The 20,884-nt window shown below is 53.7% G+C and overlaps 1 protein-coding gene across 1 annotated transcript in view; it reads left to right on the top strand.

Moving 5' to 3' along the window:
• The window catches only part of LOC139251255 (tumor necrosis factor receptor superfamily member 3-like), a gene marked incomplete at its 3' end in the record, with an annotated part of 94,724 nt that extends 73,863 nt beyond the window's left edge, over positions 1-20,861 (top strand). The window contains exons 5-9 of the mRNA XM_070873225.1: positions 8,482-8,572; positions 11,242-11,405; positions 14,735-14,836; positions 15,837-15,862; positions 20,501-20,861. Coding sequence (XP_070729326.1) covers positions 8,482-8,572; positions 11,242-11,405; positions 14,735-14,836; positions 15,837-15,862; positions 20,501-20,861 — 744 coding nt within the window. The remainder of the gene's footprint in view (positions 1-8,481; positions 8,573-11,241; positions 11,406-14,734; positions 14,837-15,836; positions 15,863-20,500) is intronic.
• Positions 20,862-20,884: the final 23 nt, after the last annotated feature.

The raw sequence follows: 20,884 nt of genomic DNA, 5'->3' as shown, positions 1-20,884 counted from the left end.
TCTGTTATTCTATATATAAACCCCCCCGAACCCCTCGATTAGATTCCAGCCTATATCTCACTCCCGGGTATCTGTTATTCTATATATAAACCCCCAGAACCCCTCGATTAGATTCCAGCCTGTAACTCACTCCCGGGTATCTGTTATTCTATATATAAACCCCTGAACCCCTCGATTAGATTCCAGCCTGTAACTCACTCCCGGGTATCTGTTAATCTATATATAAACCCTCCCGAACCCCTCGATTAGATTCCAGCCTGTAACTCACTCCCGGGTATCTGCTATTCTATATATAAACCCCCCGAATCCCTCGATTAGATTCGAGTCTGTAACTCACTCCCGGGTATCTGCTATTCTATATATAAACCCCCCGAACCCCTCGATTAGATTCCAGCCTGTAACTCACTCCCGGGTATCTGCTATTCTATATATAAACCCCCCGAACCCCTCGATTAGATTCCAGTCTGTATCTTACTCCCGGGTGTCTGTTATTCTATATATAAACCCCCCGAACCCCTCGATTAGATTCCAGTCTGTATCTCACTCCCTGGTATCTGTTATTCTATATATAAACCCCCCGAACACCTCGATTAGATTCCAGCCTGTAACTCACTCCCGGGTGTCTGTTATTCTATATATAAACCCCCCGAACCCCTCGATTAGATTCCAGTCTGTATCTCACTCCCTGGTATCTGTTATTCTATATATAAACCCCCAGAACCCCTCGATTAGATTCCAGCCTGTAACTCACTCCCGCGTATCTGTATTCTATATTTCAACCCCCCGAACCCCTCAATTAGATTCCAGTCTGTCACTCACTGCCGGTATCTGTTATTCTATATATAAACCTCTCGATTAGATTCCAGCCTGTAACTCACTCCCGGGTATCTGTTATTCTATATATAAACCCCCCCGAACCCCTCGATTAGATTCCAGCCTGTAACTCACTCCAAGGTATCTGTTATTCTATATATAAACCCCCCGAACCCCTCGATTAGATTCCAGCCTGTAACACACTCCAAGGTATCTGTTATTCTATATATAAACCCCCCGAACCCCTCGATTAGATTTCAGCCTGTAACTCACTCCAAGGGATCTGTTATTCTATATATAAACCCCCCGAACCCCTCGATTAGATTCCAGCCTGTAACTCATTCCCGGGTATCTTTTATTCTATATATAAACCCCCTGAACCCCTCGATTAGATTCCAGCCTGTAACTCACTCCCGGGTATCTGTTATTCTATATATAAACCCCCCCGAACCCTTCGATTAGATTCCAGCCTGAAACTCACTCCCGGGTATCTGTTATTCCATATATAAACCTCCCGAACCCCTCGATTAGATTCCAGCCTGTTACTCACTCCCAGATATCTGTTATTCTATATATAAACCAACCGAAACAATCGATAAGATTCAGGCCTGTAACTCACTCCCGGGTATCTGTTATTCTATATATAAACCCCCCGAACCCCTCGATTCGATTCCAGCCTGTAACTCACTCCCGGGTATCTGTTATTCTATATATAAACCTCCCGAACCCCTCGATTAGATTCCAGCCTGTAACTCACTCCCGGGTATCTGTTATTCTATATATAAACCTCCCGAACCCCTCGATTAGATTCCAGCCTGTAACTCACTCCCGGGTATCTGTTATTCTATATATTAACCTCCCGAACCCCTCGATTAGATTCCAGCCTGTAACTCACTCCCGGGTATCTGTTATTCTATATATAAACACCCCTGAACCCCTCGATTAGATACCAGCCTGTAACTCACTCCCGGGTATGTTCTATATATAAACCCCCTGAACCCCTCGATTAGATTCCAGTCTGTAACTCACTCCCGGGTATCTGTGTTCTATATATAAACCCCCCGAACTCCTCGATTAGGTTCCAGTCTGTAACTCACTCCCGGGTATCTGTTATTCTATATATAACCCCCCCGAACCCCTCGATTAGATTCCAGCCTGTAACTCACTCCCGGGTATCTGTTATTCTATATATAAACCCCCTGAACCCCTCGATTAGATTCCAGCCTGTATCTCACTCCCGGGTATCTGCTATTCTATATATAAACCCCCCCGAACACCTCGATTAGATTCCAGCCTGTATCTCACTCCCGGGTATCTGTTATTCTATATATAAACCTCCCGAACCCCTCGATTAGATTCCAGCCTGTAACTCACTCCCGGGTATCTGTTATTCTATGTATAAACCCCCCGAACCCCTCAATTCGATTCCAGCCTGCAACTCACTCCCGGGTATCTGTTATTTTATATATAAACCCCCCGAAATCCTCGATTAGATTCCAGCCTGTAACTCACTCCCAGCTATCTGTTATTCTATATATAAACCCCCCGAACCCCTCGATTAGATTCCAGCCTGTAACTCACTCCCAGGTATCCGTTATCCTATATATAAACCCCCGAACCCCTCGATTAGATTCCAGCCTGTAACTCACTCCCGGGTATCTGTTATTCAATATATAAACCTCCCGAACCCCTCGATTAGATTCCAGCCTGTAACTCACTCCCGGGTATCTGTTATTCTATATATAAACCCCCCCCGAACCCCTCGATTAGATTCCAGCCTGTAACTCACTCCCGGGTATCTGTTATTCTATATATAAACCCCCCCGAACCCCTCGATTAGATTCCAGCCTGTAACTCACTCCAAGGTATCTGTTATTCTATATATAAACCCCCCGAACCCCTCGATTAGATTCCAGCCTGTAACACACTCCAAGGTATCTGTTATTCTATATATAAACCCCCCGAACCCCTCGATTAGATTTCAGCCTGTAACTCACTCCAAGGGATCTGTTATTCTATATATAAACCCCCCAGAACCCCTCGATTAGATTCCAGCCTGTAACTCACTCCCGGGTATCTGTTATTCTATATATAAACCCCCTGAACCCCTCGATTAGATTCCAGCCTGTAACTCACTCCCGGGTATCTGTTATTCTATATATAAACCCCCCCGAACCCTTCGATTAGATTCCAGCCTGAAACTCACTCCCGGGTATCTGTTATTCTATATATAAACCTCCCGAACCCCTCGATTAGATTCCAGCCTGTTACTCACTCCCAGATATCTGTTATTCTATATATAAACCAACCGAACCAATCGATAAGATTCAGGCCTGTAACTCACTCCCGGGTATCTGTTATTCTATATATAAACCCCCCGAACCCCTCGATTCGATTCCAGCCTGTAACTCACTCCCGGGTATCTGTTATTCTATATATAAACCTCCCGAACCCCTCGATTAGATTCCAGCCTGTAACTCACTCCCGGGTATCTGTTATTCTATATATAACCCCCCGAACCCCTCGATTCGATTCCAGCCTGTAACTCACTCCCGGGTATCTGTTATTCTATATATAAACCTCCCGAACCCCTCGATTAGATTCCAGCCTGAAACTCACTCCTGGGTATCTATTATTCTATATATAAACCTCCCGAACCCCTCGATTAGATTCCAGCCTGTTACTCACTCCCAGATATCTGTTATTCTATATATAAACCCCCCCGAACCCCTCGATTAGATTCCAGCCTGTAACTCACTCCAAGGTATCTGTTATTCTATATATAAACCCCCCGAACCCCTCGATTAGATTCCAGCCTGTAACACACTCCAAGGTATCTGTTATTCTATATATAAACCCCCCGAACCCCTCGATTAGATTTCAGCCTGTAACTCACTCCAAATGATCTGTTATTCTATATATAAACCCCCCAGAACCCCTCGATTAGATTCCAGCCTGTAACTCACTCCCGGGTATCTGTTATTCTATATATAAACCCCCTGAACCCCTCGATTAGATTCCAGCCTGTAACTCACTCCCGGGTATCTGTTATTCTATATATAAACCCCCCCGAACCCTTCGATTAGATTCCAGCCTGAAACTCACTCCCGGGTATCTGTTATTCTATATATAAACCTCCCGAACCCCTCGATTAGATTCCAGCCTGTTACTCACTCCCAGATATCTGTTATTCTATATATAAACCAACCGAACCAATCGATAAGATTCAGGCCTGTAACTCACTCCCGGATATCTGTTATTCTATATATAAACCCCCCGAACCCCTCGATTCGATTCCAGCCTGTAACTCACTCCCGGGTATCTGTTATTCTATATATAAACCTCCCGAACCCCTCGATTAGATTCCAGCCTGTAACTCACTCCCGGGTATCTGTTATTCTATATATAAACCTCCCGAACCCCTCGATTAGATTCCAGCCTGTAACTCACTCCCGGGTATCTGTTATTCTATATATTAACCTCCCGAACCCCTCGATTAGATTCCAGCCTGTAACTCACTCACGGGTATCTGTTATTCTATATATAAACCCCCCCGAACCCCTCGATTAGATTCCAGCCTGTAACTCACTCCCGGGTATCTGTTATTCTATATATAAACCCCCCCCGAACCCCTCGATTAGATTCCAGCCTCTAACTCACTCCCGGATATCTGTTATTCTATATATAAACCCCCCGAACCACTCGATTAGATTCCAGCCTGTAACTCACTCCTGGGTATCTGTTATTCTATATATAAACCCCCTGAACCCCTCGATTAGATTCCAGTCTGTAACTCACTCCCGGGTACCTGTGTTCTATGTATAACCCCCCCGAACCCCTCGATTAGATACCAGCCTGTAACTCACTCCCGGGTATGTTCTATATATAAACCCCCTGAACCCCTCGATTAGATTCCAGTCTGTAACTCACTCCCGGGTATCTGTGTTCTATATATAAACCCCCCGAACTCCTCGATTAGATTCCATTCTGTAACTCACTCCCGGATATCTGTTATTCTATATATAAACCCCCCGAACCCCTCGATTAGATTCCAGCCTGTAACTCACTCCCGGGTATCTGTTATTGTATATATAAACCCCCCAAACCCCTCGATTAGATTCCAGTCTGTAATTCACTCCCGGGTATCTGTTATTCTATATATAAACCCCCCAAACCCCTCGATTAGATTCCAGTTTGTAACTCACTCCCGGGTATCTGTTATTCTATATATAAACCCCCAGAACCCCTCGATTAGATTCCAGCCTGTAACTCACTCCCGGGTATCTGTTATTCTATATATAACCCCCCGATCCCCTCGATTCGATTCCAGCCTGTAACTCACTCCCGGGTATCTGTTATTCTATATATAAACCTCCCGAACCCCTCGATTAGATTCCAGCCTGTAACTCACTCCCGGGTATCTGTTATTCTATATATTAACCTCCCGAACCCCTCGATTAGATTCCAGCCTGTAACTCACTCCCGGGTATCTGTTATTCTATATATAAACCCCCCGAACCCCTCGATTAGATTCCAGCCTGTAACACACTCCAAGGTATCTGTTATTCTATATATAAACCCCCCCGAACCCCTCGATTAGATTCCAGCCTGTAACTCACTCCAAGGTATCTGTTATTCTATATATAAACCCCCTGAACCCCTCGATTAGATTCCAGCCTGTAACACACTCCAAGGTATCTGTTATTCTATATATAAACCCCCCGAACCCCTCGATTAGATTTCAGCCTGTAACTCACTCCAAGGGATCTGTTATTCTACATATAAACCCCCCAGAACCCCTCGATTAGATTCCAGCCTGTAACTCACTCCCGGGTATCTGTTATTCTATATATTAACCTCCCGAACCCCTCGATTAGATTCCAGCCTGTAACTCACTCCCGGGTATCTGTTATTCTATATATAAACCCCCTGAACCCCTCGATTAGATTCCAGCCTGTAACTCACTCCCGGGTATCTGTTATTCTATATATAAACCCCCCGGAACCCTTCGATTAGATTCCAGCCTGAAACTCACTCCCGGGTATCTGTTATTCTATATATAAACCTCCCGAACCCCTCGATTAGATTCCAGCCTGTTACTCACTCCCAGATATCTGTTATTCTTTTTATAAACCAACCGAACCAATCGATAAGATTCAGGCCTGTAACTCACTCCCGGGTATCTGTTATTCTATATATAAACCCCCCGAACCCCTCGATTCGATTCCAGCCTGTAACTCACTCCCGGGTATCTGTTATTCTATATATAAACCTCCCGAACCCCTCGATTAGATTCCAGCCTGTAACTCACTCCCGGGTATCTGTTATTCTATATATAAACCCCCCAAACCCCTCAATTAGATTCCAGTCTGTAATTCACTCCCGGGTATCTGTTATTCTATATATAAACCCCCAGAACCCTTCGATTAGATTCCAGTTTGTAACTCACTCCCGGGTATCTGTTATTCTATATATAAACCCCCAGAACCCCTCGATTAGATTCCAGCCTGTAACTCACTCCCGGGTATCTGTTATTCTATATATAAACCCCCAGAACCCATCGATTAGATTCCAGCCTGTAACTCACTCCCGGGTATCTGTTATTCTATATATAAACCCCCGAACCCCTCGATTAGATTCCAGCCTGTAACTCACTCCCGGGTATCTGTTATTCTATATATAAACCCCCCCGAACCCCTCGATTAGATTCCAGCCTGTAACTCACTCCCGGGTATCTGTTATTCTATATATAAACCCCCCCGAACCCCTCGATTAGATTCCAGCCTGTAACTCACTCCAAGGTATCTGTTATTCTATATATAAACCCCCCGAACCCCTCGATTAGATTCCAGCCTGTAACACACTCCAAGGTATCTGTTATTCTATATATAAACCCCCCGAACCCCTCGATTAGATTTCAGCCTGTAACTCACTCCAAGGGATCTGTTATTCTATATATAAACCCCCCAGAACCCCTCGATTAGATTCCAGCCTGTAACTCACTCCCGGGTATCTGTTATTCTATATATAAACCCCCTCGAACCCTTCGATTAGATTCCAGCCTGAAACTCACTCCCGGGTATCTGTTATTCTATATATAAACCTCCCGAACCCCTCGATTAGATTCCAGCCTGTTACTCACTCCCAGATATCTGTTATTCTATATATAAACCAACCGAACCAATCGATAAGATTCAGGCCTGTAACTCACTCCCGGGTATCTGTTATTCTATATATAAACCCCCCGAACCCCTCGATTCGATTCCAGCCTGTAACTCACTCCCGGGTATCTGTTATTCTATATATAAACCTCCCGAACCCCTCGATTAGATTCCAGCCTGTAACTCACTCCCGGGTATCTGTTATTCTATATATAACCCCCCGAACCCCTCGATTCGATTCCAGCCTGTAACTCACTCCCGGGTATCTGTTATTCTATATATAAACCTCCCGAACCCCTCGATTAGATTCCAGCCTGTAACTCACTCCCGGGTATCTGTGTTCTATGTATAACCCCCCCGAACCCCTCGATTAGATACCAGCCTGTAACTCACTCCCGGGTATGTTCTATATATAAACCCCCTGAACCCCTCGATTAGATTCCAGTCTGTAACTCACTCCCGGGTATCTGTGTTCTATATATAACCCCCCCGAACCCCTCGATTAGATTCCATCCTGTAACTCACTCCCGGGTATGTTCTTTATATAAACCCCCTGAACCCCTCGATTAGATTCCAGTCTGTAACTCACTCCCGGGTATCTGTGTTCTATATATAAACCCCCCGAACTCCTCGATTAGATTCCAGTCTGTAACTCACTCCCGGGTATCTGTTATTCTATATATAACCCCCCCGAACCCCTCGATTAGATTCCAGCCTGCAACTCACTCCCGGGTATCTGTTATTCTATATATAAACCCCCTGAACCCCTCGATTAGATTCCAGCCTGTAACTCACTCCCGGGTATCTGCTATTCTATATATAAACCCCCCCGAACACCTCGATTAGATTCCAGCCTGTATCTCACTCCCGGGTATCTGCTATTCTATATATAAACCCCCCGAACCCCTCGATTAGATTCCAGTCTGTATCTTACTCCCGGATATCTGTTATTCTATCCATAAACCCCCCGAACACCTCGATTAGATTCCAGTCTGTAACTCACTCCAGGGTATCTGTTATTCTATATATAAACCCCCAGAACCCCTCGATTAGATTCCAGCCTGTAACTCACTGCCGGGTATCTGTTATTCTATATATAAACCCCCGAACCCCTCGATTAGATTCCAGTCTGTATCTCACTCCCGGGTATCTGTTATTCTATATATAAACCCCCCGAACCCCTCGATTAGATTCCAGCCTGTAACTCACTCCCGGGTATCTGTTATTCTATATATAAACCCCCCGAACCCCTCGATTAGATTCCAGTCTGTAACTCACTCCCGGGTATCCGTTATTCTATATATAAACCCACGAACCCCTCGATTAGATTCCAGTCTGTAACTCACTCCCGGGTATCCGTTATTCTATATATAAACCCACGAACCCCTCGATTAGATTCCAGCCTGTAACTCACTCCCGGGTATCTGTTATTCTATATATAAACCCCCCGAACCCCTCGATTAGATTCCAGCCTGTAACTCACTCCCGGGTATCTGTTATGTTTCAGGTAACACGATGGAAGATACTCAGTGCAGAGTTTGCCCACCAGGAACCTTCCAGAAGCAAGTTTCGCTGGGGAAATGTAGACGACATAAGAAGTATGTTGGTTTCTGTGGACAGAGATTATGTGATGGGCGATATATGTAGCACAGTGGTTTTGTTACTGGACGTGTAATCTAAGAGCCTGTACTAATGATCCGGAGATGTGGATTCAAATTCCACCACGGCAGCTGGGGAATATAACTTCCGTTAATTAACTAAATCTGGAATTAAACAGCTCGTGTCACAAATAGTGACCATAAAAGTACCGGATTGTTGTTGGGATGGGCTTCGATGGGAGGGTTAGTGGACGGGAGGGATGGGCTTCGATGGGAGAGTTAGGGGACTGGAGGGATGGGCTTCGATGGGAGGGTTAGGGGACGGGAGGGATGGGCTTCGATGGGAGGGTTAGGGGACGGGAGGGATGGGCTTCGATGGGAGGGTTAGGGGACGGGAGGGATGGGCTTCGATGGGAGGGTTAGGGGACGGGAGGGATGGGCTTCGATGGGAGGGTTAGGGGACTAGAGGGATGGGCTTCGATGGGAGGGTTAGGGGACGGGAGGGATGGGCTTCGATGGGAGAGTTCAGGGACTGGAGGGATGGGCTTCGATGGGAGAGTTAGGGGACGGGAGGGATGGGCTTCGATGGGAGAGTTCAGGGACTGGAGGGATGGGCTTCGATGGGAGAGTTAGGGGACGGGAGGGATGGGCTTCGATGGGAGAGTTAGGGGACGGGAGGGATGGGCTTCGATGGGAGGGTTAGGGGACGGGAGGGATGGGCTTCGATGGGAGGGTTAGGGGACGGGAGGGATGGGCTTCGATGGGAGAGTTAGGGGACTGGAGGGATGGGCTTCGATGGGAGGGTTAGGGGACGGGAGGGATGGGCTTCGATGGGAGAGTTAGGGGACGGGAGGGATGGGCTTCGATGGGAGGGTTCGGGGACGGGAGGGATGGGCTTCGATGGGAGGGTTAGGGGACGGGAGGGATGGGCTTCGATGGGAGGGTTAGGGGACGGGAGGGATGGGCTTCGATGGGAGGGATAGGGGACGGGAGGGATTGGCTTCGATGGGAGGGTTAGGGGACGGGAGGGATGGACTTCGATGGGAGGGTTAGGGGACGGGAGGGATGGGTTTCGATGGGAGGGTTAGGGGACGGGAGGGATGGGCTTCGATGGGAGGGTTAGGGGACGGGAGGGATGGGCTTCGATGGGAGGGTTAGGGGACGGGAGGGATGGGTTTCGATGGGAGGGTTAGGGGACGGGAGGGATGGGCTTCGATGGGATTATGGGACCTCAGTTTAACGTCCGAATGATGGCACATCCAACAGTGGTATAAACCCCCTCAGTCTCCCTCAGCGCCGTCCCTCCGACAGTGTAGTGCGGTGCTCCCTCAGTACTGCCCCTCCGACAGTGCACCGCTCCCTCAGTACTGCCCCTCCGACAGTGCGGCACTCCCTCAGTACTGCCCCTCTGACAGTGCGGCACTCCCTCAGTACTGCCCCTCCGACAGTGTAGTACGGTGCTCCCTCAGTACTGTCCCTCCGACAGTGTAGTACGGTGCTCCCTCAGTACTGCCCCTCTGACAGTACGGTGCTCCCTCAGTACTGCCCCTCCGACAGTGCGGCACTCCCTCAGTACTGCCCCTCCGACAATGTAGTACGGTGCTCCCTCAGTACTGCCCCTCCGACAGTGTAGTACGGTGCTCCCTCAGTACTGCCCCTCCGACAGTGTAGTACGGTGCTCCCTCAGTACTGCCCCTCCGACAGTGTAGTACGGTGCTCCCTCAGTACTGCCCCTCCGACAGTGTAGTACGGTGCTTCCTCAGTACTGCCCCTCCGATAGTGTAGTGCGGTGCTCCCTCAGTACTGCCCCTCCGACAGTGTAGTACGGTGCTCCCTCAGTACTGCCCCTCCGACAGTGTAGTACGGTGCTCCCTCAGTACTGCCCCTCCGACAGTGCGGCGCTCCCTCAGTACTGCCCCTCCGACAGTGCAGCACTCCCTCAGTACTGCCCCTCCGACAGTGCGGTGCTCCCTCAGTACTGCCCCTCCGACAGTGTAGTACGGTGCTCCCTCAGTACTGCCCCTCCGACAGCTCAGTGCGGCACTCCCTCAGTACTGCCCCTCCGACAGTACGGTGCTCCCTCAGTACTGCCCCTCCGACAGCGCAGTATGGCGCTCCCTCAGTACTGCCCCTCCGACAGTGCGGCACTCCCTCAGTACTGCCCCTCCGACAGTGCGGCGCTCCCTCAGTACTGCCCCTCCGACAGTGCAGCACTCCCTCAGTACTGCCCCTCCGACAGTGCAGTAGGGCGCTCCCTCAGTACTGACCCTCCGACAGTGCGGCGCTCCCTCAGTACTGCCCCTCTGACAGCTCAGTACAGCGCTCCCTCAGTACTGCCCCTCCGACAGTGCGGCACTCCCTCAGTACTGCCCCTCCGACAGTGCAGCACTCCCTCAGTACTGCCCCTCCGACAGTGCAGTAGGGCGCTCCCTCAGTACTGACCCTCCGACAGTGCGGCGCTCCCTCAGTACTGCCCCTCCGACAGTGCGGCACTCCCTCAGTACTGCCCCTCCGACAGCACAGCGTTACATTTCCGTGCAAACGCAATGCTCCTATTGTGTGTGTGTTCTGATCTTTCCTTCACACTCTCTCTCTCTGTCTCTCTCTCCCTCTCTCTCCCTCCACCCCTCACTCCTTGCCTCTCTGACTTCCCCCCACCCCCCCCCCAGCTGTACAGCCCGTCGATTGATTGAGGTGCGAGCAGGATCGCCCAAATCGGACGCTGTTTGTGAGAAGGTCGCACTGAAACCCAGCAGAATCCCACCCCTGCTCCTGGTGGGGTCAACGACTTCCATTGGGAGCACCACCAAGTCCGTGGACCCTCCATCCAGCAGTGAGTACCTCATTCTTCAGTGAGTCTTCAAGGGGCTCTAGGCAGAAGCTAGCTAAACTATGCAGGTACAGCAAGTGATCAGGAAGGCCAATGGTATCTTGGCCTTTATTGCAAAGGGGATGGAGTATAAAAGCAGGGAAGTCTTGCTCCAGTTATACAGGGTATTGGTGAGGCCACACCTGGAGTACTGCGCGCAGGTTTGGTTTCCATATTTACGAAAGGATATACTAGCTTTGGAGGCAGTTCAGAGAAGGTTCACTCGGTTGATTCCGGGGATGAGGGGGTTGACTTATGAGGAAAGGCTGAGGAGGTTGGGCCTCTACTCATTGGAATTCAGAAGAATGAGAGGTGATCTTATGGAAACGTATCAGATTATGAGGGGGGCTCGACAAGGTGGATGCAGAGAGGATGTTCCCACTGATGGGGGAGACTAGAACTAGGGGGCATGGTCTTAGAATAAGGGCCCGCCCATTTAAAACTGAGATGAGGAGGAATTTCTTCTCTCAGAGGGTTGTAAATCTGTGGAATTCGCTGCCTCAGAGAGCTGTGGGAGCCGGGACATTGAATAAATTTAAGACAGAGATAGACAGTTCCTGAACCGATAAGGGGATAAGGGGGCGGGCAGGGAAGTGGAGCTGTGTCCATGATCGGATCAGCCATGATGGTATTAAATGGCGGAGCGGGCCCGAGGGGCCGAATGGCCGACTCCTGCTCCTATTTCTGATGTCCTTAATGTAACCCCGCTATTTAAGAAAAGAGGGGGAGAGAAAATGGGGAACTATTAGCCTGACGTCAGCAGATGGGAAAATGCTGGAATCCATTAATAAGGACATGATAACAGGGCACTTAGAAAATAATAGGATTGGGCAGAGTCAACACGGATTCATGAAAGGGAAATCATGTTTTGACAAATCTGTTTGTTTTTTTGAGGTTGTAACTAGTGGAGTAGATCAGGGGGAACCAGTGGATGTGGTATATTTGGATTTTCAGAAGGCTTTCATGAAGGTGCCACACAAGAGGCTATTAAACAAAATTAGTGCTCATGGGATTGTGAATAATATACCAGCATGGATGGAGGATTGGTTAACGGGCAGAAAACAGAGAGTAGGAATAACCGGGTCATTTTTGGGTTGGCAGGCTGTAACTAAAGGCGTGTGCCGCAGGGATCAGTGCTGGGGCCCCAGCTATTTAGAATCTATATCAATGATTTGGATGAGGGGAACCAAATATAACATAACCCACGTCTGCTGACGATGCAAAGCTGGGTGGGAATGTAAGTTGTGAGGAGGATGCAAAGAGGCTTCAAGGCGACATAGACAGACTAAGTGAGTGGGCAAGAACATGGCAGATGGAATATAATGTGGAGAAATGTGAAGTTTGGTCGGAAAAATAGAAAAGCAAAGTATTTAAATGGTGAGAGATTGGGAAATGTTGGTGTTTAGAGGGACCTGGGGGGTCCTTGTACACAACTCACTGAAAGTGAACCTGCAGGTACAGCAAGCAATGAAGAAAACAAATGGTATGTTGGCCTTTATTACAGGAGGAGTTGAGTATAAGAGTAAAAGACGTCTTACTGCAATTATATCGGGCCCTGGTGAGACCACACCTGGAGTATCGTGCACAGTGTGGGTCTCCTTACCTCAGGAAGGAGATACTTGTCACAGAGGGAGTGCAGCGAAGGTTCACCAGACTGATTCCTGGGATGGGCGGATTGTCCTATGGGGAGAGATTGAGTGGACTAGGCCGATATTCTCTGGAGTTTAGAAGAATGAGAGGGGATCGCATTGAAACAGACACAATTCTGAGAGGGTTTGACAGGATAGATGCAGGGAGGGTGTTTCCCCCCCGGGCTGGGGAGTCTAGAACCAGGGGTCACACAGTCTCAGGATAAGGGGTCGGCCATTTAGGACCGAGATGGGGAGACATTTTTTCACTCAGTGGATAGTGGAGAGGGAGCTTTACTCTGTATCTAACCCCCGGTACCTGGCCTGGGAGTGTTTGATGGGACAGTGTAGAGGGAGTTTTACTCTGTATCTAACCCGTGCTGTACTTGCCCTGGGAGTGTTTGATGGGACAGTGTAGAGGGAGCTTTACTCTGTATCTAACCCCCTGTACCTGCCCTGGGAGTGTTTGATGGGACAGTGTAGAGGGAGCTTTACTCTGTATCTAACCCCCTGTACCTGCCCTGGGAGTGTTTGATGGGACAGTGTAGAGGGAGCTTTACTCTGTATCTAACCCGTGCTGTACCTGCCCTGGGAGTGTTTGATGGGACAGTGTAGAGGGAGCTTTACTCTGTATCTAACCCCCTGTACCTGCCCTGGGAGTGTTTGATGGGACAGTGTAGAGGGAGCTTTACTCTGTATCTAACCCCGTGCTGTATCTGCCCTGGGAGTGTTTGATGGGACAGTGTTGAGGGAGTTTTACTCTGTATCTAACTCCCTGTACCTGCCCTGGGAGTGTTTGATGGGACAGTGTAGAGGGAGCTTTACTCTGTATCTAACCCCGTGCTGTACCTGCCCTGGGAGTGTTTGATGGGACAGTGTAGAGGGAGCTTTACTCTGTATCTAACCCCCAAACCTGCCCTGGGAGTGTTTGATGGGACAGTGTAGAGGGAGCTTTAATCTGTATCTAACCCCCTGTACCTGCCCTGGGAGTGTTTGATGGGACAGTGTAGAGGGAGCTTTACTCTGTATCTAACCCCCTGTACCTGCCCTGGGAGTGTTTGATAGGACAGTGTAGAGGGAGCTTTACTCTGTATCTAACCCCCTGTATCTGCCCTGGGAGTGTTTGATGGGACAGTGTTGAGGGAGTTTTACTCTGTATCTAACCCGTGCTGTACTTGCCCTGGGAGTGTTTGATGGGACAGTGTAGAGGGAGCTTTACTCTGTATCTAACCCCCTGTACCTGCCCTGGGAGTGTTTGATGGGACAGTGTAGAGGGAGCTTTACTCTGTATCTAACCCCCTGTACCTGCCCTGGGAGTGTTTGATGGGACAGCGTAGAGGGAGCTTTACTCTGTATCTAACCCCCTGTACCTGCCCTGGGAGTGTTTGATGGGACAGTGTAGAGGGAGCTTTACTCTGTATCTAACCCCCTGTACCTGCCCTGGGTGTGTTTGATGGGACAGTGTAGAGGGAGCTTTACTCTGTATCTAACCCCCTGTACCTGCCCTGGGAGTGTTTGATGGTACAGTGTAGAGGGTGCTTTACTCTGTATCTAACCCCCTGTACCTGCCCTGGGAGTGTTTGATGGGACAGTGTAGAGGGTGCTTTACTCTGTATCTAACCCTGTGCTGTACCTGCCCTGACGATTTTGCTATTTATTTTGCAGATTCCTATTTGCTGATCATTGTGATTGCAATGACCATTCTCTGCCTCTGTGTTATTGTGGCGGGTTTCGCTTTGTACGTCAGGAGCAGGATACGGAAGAAAGGTGAGTCGTGTCTCATTCGGCCACGGACTGATCGCTTGTAAACTGCTCAAATGCGGCCCAGACGCACATACACACACAGCAGGAAAGGCGTAGGCTCCATCTCCGGCCTAGTGCTGAGTTTGGGAGGAAGGGTTCATCAGGGTCCTGGTGCATGAAACACAAAAGGTTAGTCTGCAGGTACAGCAAGTGATCAGGAAGGCCAATGGTATCTTGGCCTTTATTGCAAAGGGGATGGAGTATAAAAGCAGGGAAGTCTTGCTCCAGTTATACAGGGTATTGGTGAGGCCACACCTGGAGTACTGCGTGCAGTTTTGGTCTCCGTATTTACGAAAGGATAGACTTGCTTTGGAGGCAGTTCAGAGAAGGTTCACTCGGTTGATTCCGGAGATGAGGGGTTGACTTATGAGGAAAGGTTGAGGAGGTTGGGCCTCTACTCATTGGAATTCAGAAGAATGAGAGGTGATCTTATCGAAACGTATCAGATTATGAGGGGGCTTGACAAGGTGGATGCAGAGAGGATGTTCCCACTGATGGGGGAGACTAGAACTAGGGGGCATGGTCTTAGAATAAGGGGCCGCCCATTTAAAACTGAGATGAGGAGGAATTTCTTCTCTCAGAGGGTTGTAAATCTGTGGAATTCGCTGCCTCAGAGAGCTGTGGAAGCCGGGACATTGAATATATTTAAGACAGAGATAGACAGTTCCTTAACCGATAAGGGGATAAGGGGGCGGGCAGGGAAGTGGAGCTGTGTCCATGATCGGATCAGCCATGATGGTATTAAATGGCGGAGCAGGCTCGAGGGGCCGAATGGCCGACTCCTGCTCCTGTTCCTTATGTCCTACTGCCCTGTGACCTTTGTGACACCGCCAAGCATTGTGGGTGCAGACAGCAGCCATGTTGAGTTGGCCGAAAGTGTTGATATTTTTTGAGGACCTGTATCTCTCCCAGATGTTGTGTCTCCGTCACTAACCCCCGCTCTTTCTCTCTCTCTCTGTTCCAGGGCAAAAGAGAAACACCGATACTAAGGTAGGGGGCCCCTGTTTGAGGAGGTGGGGGTGGGGGAGGGAGGGGGAGGTGATGGAGGAATGGAAATGGAGCGGCGGGTGGGAGGGGGAAGGAGGAAGGTTTAAGGAGAGTGAAGAGGGAGGAAGGAGGGAGGGAAGGCAGGTGAAGGAGGGCGAGGAGGGAGGGAGTGGGGGGGGGAAGAAGGAACGAGGGGTGGGGGAAGAGGGAGGGAGGAGTTTGCGGGGAGAGAGGGAGGGGGAGAGAGTGAGGGGAGGGGGAGAGGGAACGAGAGGAGAAGAGGGGCAGGGAGTGAGGGAGGAGTTTGCGAGGAAAGAGGGGGGGAGAGGGAGTGAGGGGTGGAGGGAGGGGAGGGGTTTGCGGGGAGAGGGGGAGGGGGAGAGTGAATGAGGAGAGAAGAGGGACAGGGAGAGAGGGAGGGGTTTGCGGGGGGAGAGGGAGGGGAGAGGGAGTGAGGGGTGGAGGGATTTGCGGGGAGAGGGAAAGAGGGGAGTAGATGGACAGGGAGCGAGGGAGGGGTTTGCGGGGGGAGAGGGAGGGAGTGAGGGAGGGAGACAGGAGGGGTTTGCGGGGAGAGACGGGGAGCGAGGGGAGGGTTTTGCGGGGAGAGAGGGAGAGTGAGGGAGAGGGGGAACGAGGGGGAGGGTTTACGGGGAGGGAGGGAGAGGAGGAACGAGGGGAGAGGTTTGCGGGGAGAGAGGGAGAGGGGGAATGAGGGGAGGGGTTTGAGGGTAGCGAGGGAGAGGGAAAGGGAGAGTGAGGGAGAGGGGAAACGAGGGGGGGGTGTTTGCGGGGAGCGAGAGAGGCGGGGAGAGGGAGCAAGGCGAGAGGTTTGCGGGGAGAGAGGGAGAGTGAGGGAGAGGGAGCAAGGCGAGAGGTTTGCGGAGAGAGAGGGAGAGTGAGGGAGGGAGAGGGAGCGAGGCGAGGGGTTTACGAGAGAGAGGGAGAGTGAGGGAGAGGGAGCCAGGGCGAGGGGTTTGCGGGGAGTGAGGGAGAGTGAGAGAGGGCGAGGGAGCGAGGCGAGGGGTTTACGGGGAGAGAGGGAGAGTGAGGGAGAGGGAGCGAGGCGAGGGGTTTGCGGGGAGAGAGGGAGAGGGAGCGAGGCGAGGAGTTTGCGGGGAGAGTGAGGGAGGGAGAGGGAGCGAGGCGAGGGGTTTGCGGGGGGAGAGGGGGAACGAGGGGAGGGGTTTACGGGGAGAGAGGGAGAGTGAGGGAGAGGGAGCAAGGCGAGGGGTTTGCAGGGAGAGAGGGAGAGGGAGCGAGGCGTGGGTTTTGCGGGGAGAGAGGGAGAGGGAGAACGAGGGGAGGGTTTTGCGGGGAGAGAGGGAGAGGGAGCGAGGCGAGAGGTTTGCAGGGAGAGGGAGAGGGAGAGGGAGCGAGGCGAGGGGTTTGCGGGGAGTGAGGGAGAGTGAGGGAGAGGGAGTGAGGCGAGGGGTTTGCGGGGAGTAAGTGAGTGAGGGAGAGGGAGCGAGGCGAGGGGTTTGCGGGGAGAGAGGGAGATGGAGCGAGGCGAGGGGTTTGCGGGGAGTGAGGGAGAGGGAGAACGAGGCGAGGGGTTTGCGGGGAGTGAGGGAGAGGGAGCGAGGGCGAGGGGTTTGCGGGGAGTGAGGGAGAGGGAGAACGAGGCGAGGGGCTTGCGGGGAGTGAGGGAGAGGGAGAACGAGGCGAGGGGTTTGCGGGGAGAGAGGGAGAGTGAGGGAGAGGGAGCGAGGCGAGGGGTTTGCGGGAGAGAGGGAGAGGGAGCGAGGCGAGGAGTTTGCGGGGCGAGAGGGAGATGGAGGGAGAGGGAGCGAGGCGAGGGGTTTGTGGGGAGAGAGGGAGAGGGAGCGAGGCGAGGGGTTTGCGGGAGAGAGGGAGAGTGAGGGAGAGGGAGCGAGGCGAGGGGTTTGCGGGGCGAGAGGGAGAGTGAGGGAGAGGGAGCGAGGCGAGGGGTTTGCGGGGAGAGAGGGAGAGGGAGCGAGGCGAGGGGTTTGCGGGGAGTGAGGGAGAGGGAGCGAGGCGAGGGGTTTGCGGGGAGTGAGGGAGAGGGAGCGAGGCGAGGGGTTTGCGGGGAGAGAGGGAGAGTGAGGGAGAGGGAGCGAGGCGAGGGGTTTGTGGGGAGTGAGGGAGAGGGAGCGAGGCGAGGGGTTTGCGGGAGAGAGGGAGAGGGAGCGAGGCGAGGGGTTTGCGGGGCGAGAGGGAGATGGAGGGAGAGGGAGCGAGGCGAGGGGTTTGTGGGGAGAGAGGGAGAGGGAGCGAGGCGAGGGGTTTGCGGGGCGAGAGGGAGAGTGAGGGAGAGGGAGCGAGGCGAGGGGTTTGCGGGGCGAGAGGGAGAGTGAGGGAGAGGGAGCGAGGCGAGGGGTTTGCGGGGAGAGAGGGAGAGGGAGCGAGGCGAGGGGTTTGCGGGGAGTGAGGGAGAGGGAGGGAGAGGGAGCGAGGCGAGGGGTTTGCGGGGAGTGAGGGAGAGGGAGAACGAGGCGAGGGGCTTGCGGGGAGTGAGGGAGAGTGAGGGAGAGGGAGCGAGGCGAGGGGTTTGCGGGGAGAGAGGGAGAGGGAGCGAGGCGAGGGGTTTGCGGGGAGTGAGGGAGAGGGAGCGAGGCGAGGGGTTTGCGGGGAGTGAGGGAGAGGGAGGGAGAGGGAGCGAGGCGAGGGGTTTGCGGGGAGTGAGGGAGAGGGAGAACGAGGCGAGGGGCTTGCGGGGAGTGAGGGAGAGTGAGGGAGAGGGAGCGAGGCGAGGGGTTTGCGGGGAGAGAGGGAGAGGGAGCGAGGCGAGGGGTTTGCGGGGAGTGAGGGAGAGGGAGCAAGGCGAGGGGTTTGCGGGGAGTGAGGGAGAGGGAGGGAGAGGGAGCGAGGCGAGGGGTTTGCGGGGAGAGAGGGAGAGGGAGCGAGGCGAGGGGTTTGCGGGGAGTGAGGGAGAGGGAGGGAGAGGGAGCGAGGCGAGGGGTTTGCGGGGAGTGAGGGAGAGGGAGCGAGGCGAGGGGTTTGCGGGGAGAGAGGGAGAGGGAGCGAGACGAGGGGTTTGCGGGGAGAGAGGGAGAGGGAGAGGGCGAGGGGTTTGCGGGGAGTGAGGGAGAGGGAGAGGGCGAGGGGTTTGCGGGGAGTGAGGGAGGGGGAGCGAGGCGAGGGGTTTGCGGGGAGTGAGGGAGAGGGAGAGGGCGAGGGGTTTGCGGGGAGTGAGGGAGAGGGAGCGAGGCGAGGGGTTTGCGGGGAGAGAGGGAGGGGGAGCGAGGCGAGGGGTTTGCGGGGCGTGAGGGAGAGTGAGGGAGAGGGCGAGGGGTTTGCGGGGAGTGAGGGAGAGGGAGGGAGAGGGAGCGAGGCGAGGGGTTTGCGGGGAGTGAGGGAGAGGGAGACGGCGAGGGGTTTGCGGGGCGAGAGGGAGAGGGAGCGAGGCAAGGGGTTTGCGGGGAGTGAGGGAGAGGGAGCGAGGCGAGGCGTTTGGGGGGAGTGAGGGAGAGTGAGGGAGAGGGGGCGAGGCGTTTGCGGGGAGTGAGGGAGAGGGAGAGGGCGAGGGGTTTGCGGGGAGTGAGGGAGAGGGAGAGGGCGAGGGGTTTGCGGGGCGAGGCGAGGGGTTTGCGGGGAGAGAGGGAGAGGGAGGGAGAGGGAGAGGGCGAGGCGTTTGCGGGGCGAGAGGGAGGGAGAGGGAGAGGGCGAGGGGTTTGCGGGGCGAGAGGGAGAGTGAGGGAGAGGGCGAGGCGTTTGCGGGGAGTGAGGGAGAGGGAGCGAGGCGAGGGGTTTGCGGGGAGTGAGGGAGAGGGAGCGAGGCGAGGGGTTTGCGGGGAGTGAGGGAGAGGGAGCGAGGCGAGGGGTTTGCGGGGAGTGGGGAGAGGGAGCGAGGCGAGGGGTTTGCGGGGGGAGAGGGAGCGAGGCGAGGCGTTTGCGGGGAGTGAGGGAGAGGGCGAGGGGTTTGCGGGGAGTGAGGGAGAGTGAGGGAGAGGGAGCGAGGCGAGGGGTTTGCGGGGAGTGAGGGAGAGGGAGCGAGGCGAGGGGTTTGCGGGGAGTGAGGGAGAGGGAGCGAGGCGAGGGGTTTGCGGGGAGTGGGGGAGAGGGAGCGAGGCGAGGGGTTTGCGGGGGGAGAGGGAGCGAGGCGAGGCGTTTGCGGGGCGAGGCGAGGGGTTTGCGGGGAGTGGGGGAGAGGGAGCGAGGCGAGGGGTTTGCGGGGAGTGAGGGAGAGGGAGGGAGAGGGAGTGAGGCGAGGGGTTTGCGGGGCGAGAGGGAGAGTGAGGGAGAGGGAGAGGGCGAGGGGTTTGCGGGGAGTGAGGGAGAGGGAGGGAGAGGGAGGGAGGCGAGGGGTTTGCGGGGAGTGAGGGAGAGGGAGCGAGGCGAGGGGTTTGCGGGGAGTGAGGGAGAGGGAGCGAGGCGAGGGGTTTGCGGGGCGAGGCGAGGGAGAGTGAGGGCGAGGGCGAGGGGATTGCGGGGCGAGGCGAGGGAGAGTGAGGGAGAGGGCGAGGGGATTGCGGGGCGAGGCGAGGGAGAGTGAGGGCGAGGGGATTGCGGGGCGAGGCGAGGGAGAGTGAGGGAGAGGGCGAGGGGATTGCGGGGCGAGGCGAGGGAGAGTGAGGGCGAGGGCGAGGGGATTGCGGGGCGAGGCGAGGGTTGGAGTTTGCCGGAGGGGAGACACACTTCCCGTCACTCAGTGGGATTGAGTGACCTTCTGTTTTCCAGGCGGTGGAGGATGTGGACGGGACAAGCCTGGAGTCGAAGCAGCCCCTCATCGATGAGAAGCAGCCCAGCCCGCCCACCCACAGGCCCATGTGTGCCTCTGTCCCGGGGGGAGCCGGGCCCCGAGAGGCCCAGGGGCGGCTAGACACCGACTGCCTGAGCCAGACGTGTCCCGGGGACCGCGGGGGGAGCGGGGCCCCCTGCCAAATACCAGCCAACGGCCCGGGACTGGACCCAGAGCCCAGGGGACGGGCACACTGCCAGGACCCACCTCGGCCTTACCCGCAGCCCAGGCCTGAGGGCCCGACTAGGCCCGGCGGGCAGGCGGACATCTTTGCAGCTCACGGCGTGCTGGGGCTCCAAGGTATCTGTCCTGTGAGGTCGTTC

Source organism: Pristiophorus japonicus, unplaced genomic scaffold (assembly GCF_044704955.1).
Source record: "Pristiophorus japonicus isolate sPriJap1 unplaced genomic scaffold, sPriJap1.hap1 HAP1_SCAFFOLD_427, whole genome shotgun sequence".
NCBI lineage: Eukaryota > Metazoa > Chordata > Chondrichthyes > Pristiophoridae > Pristiophorus > Pristiophorus japonicus.
The sequence above is the reverse complement of the archived record's forward strand: the minus strand, read 5'-3'. Positions and strand labels throughout refer to the sequence as shown.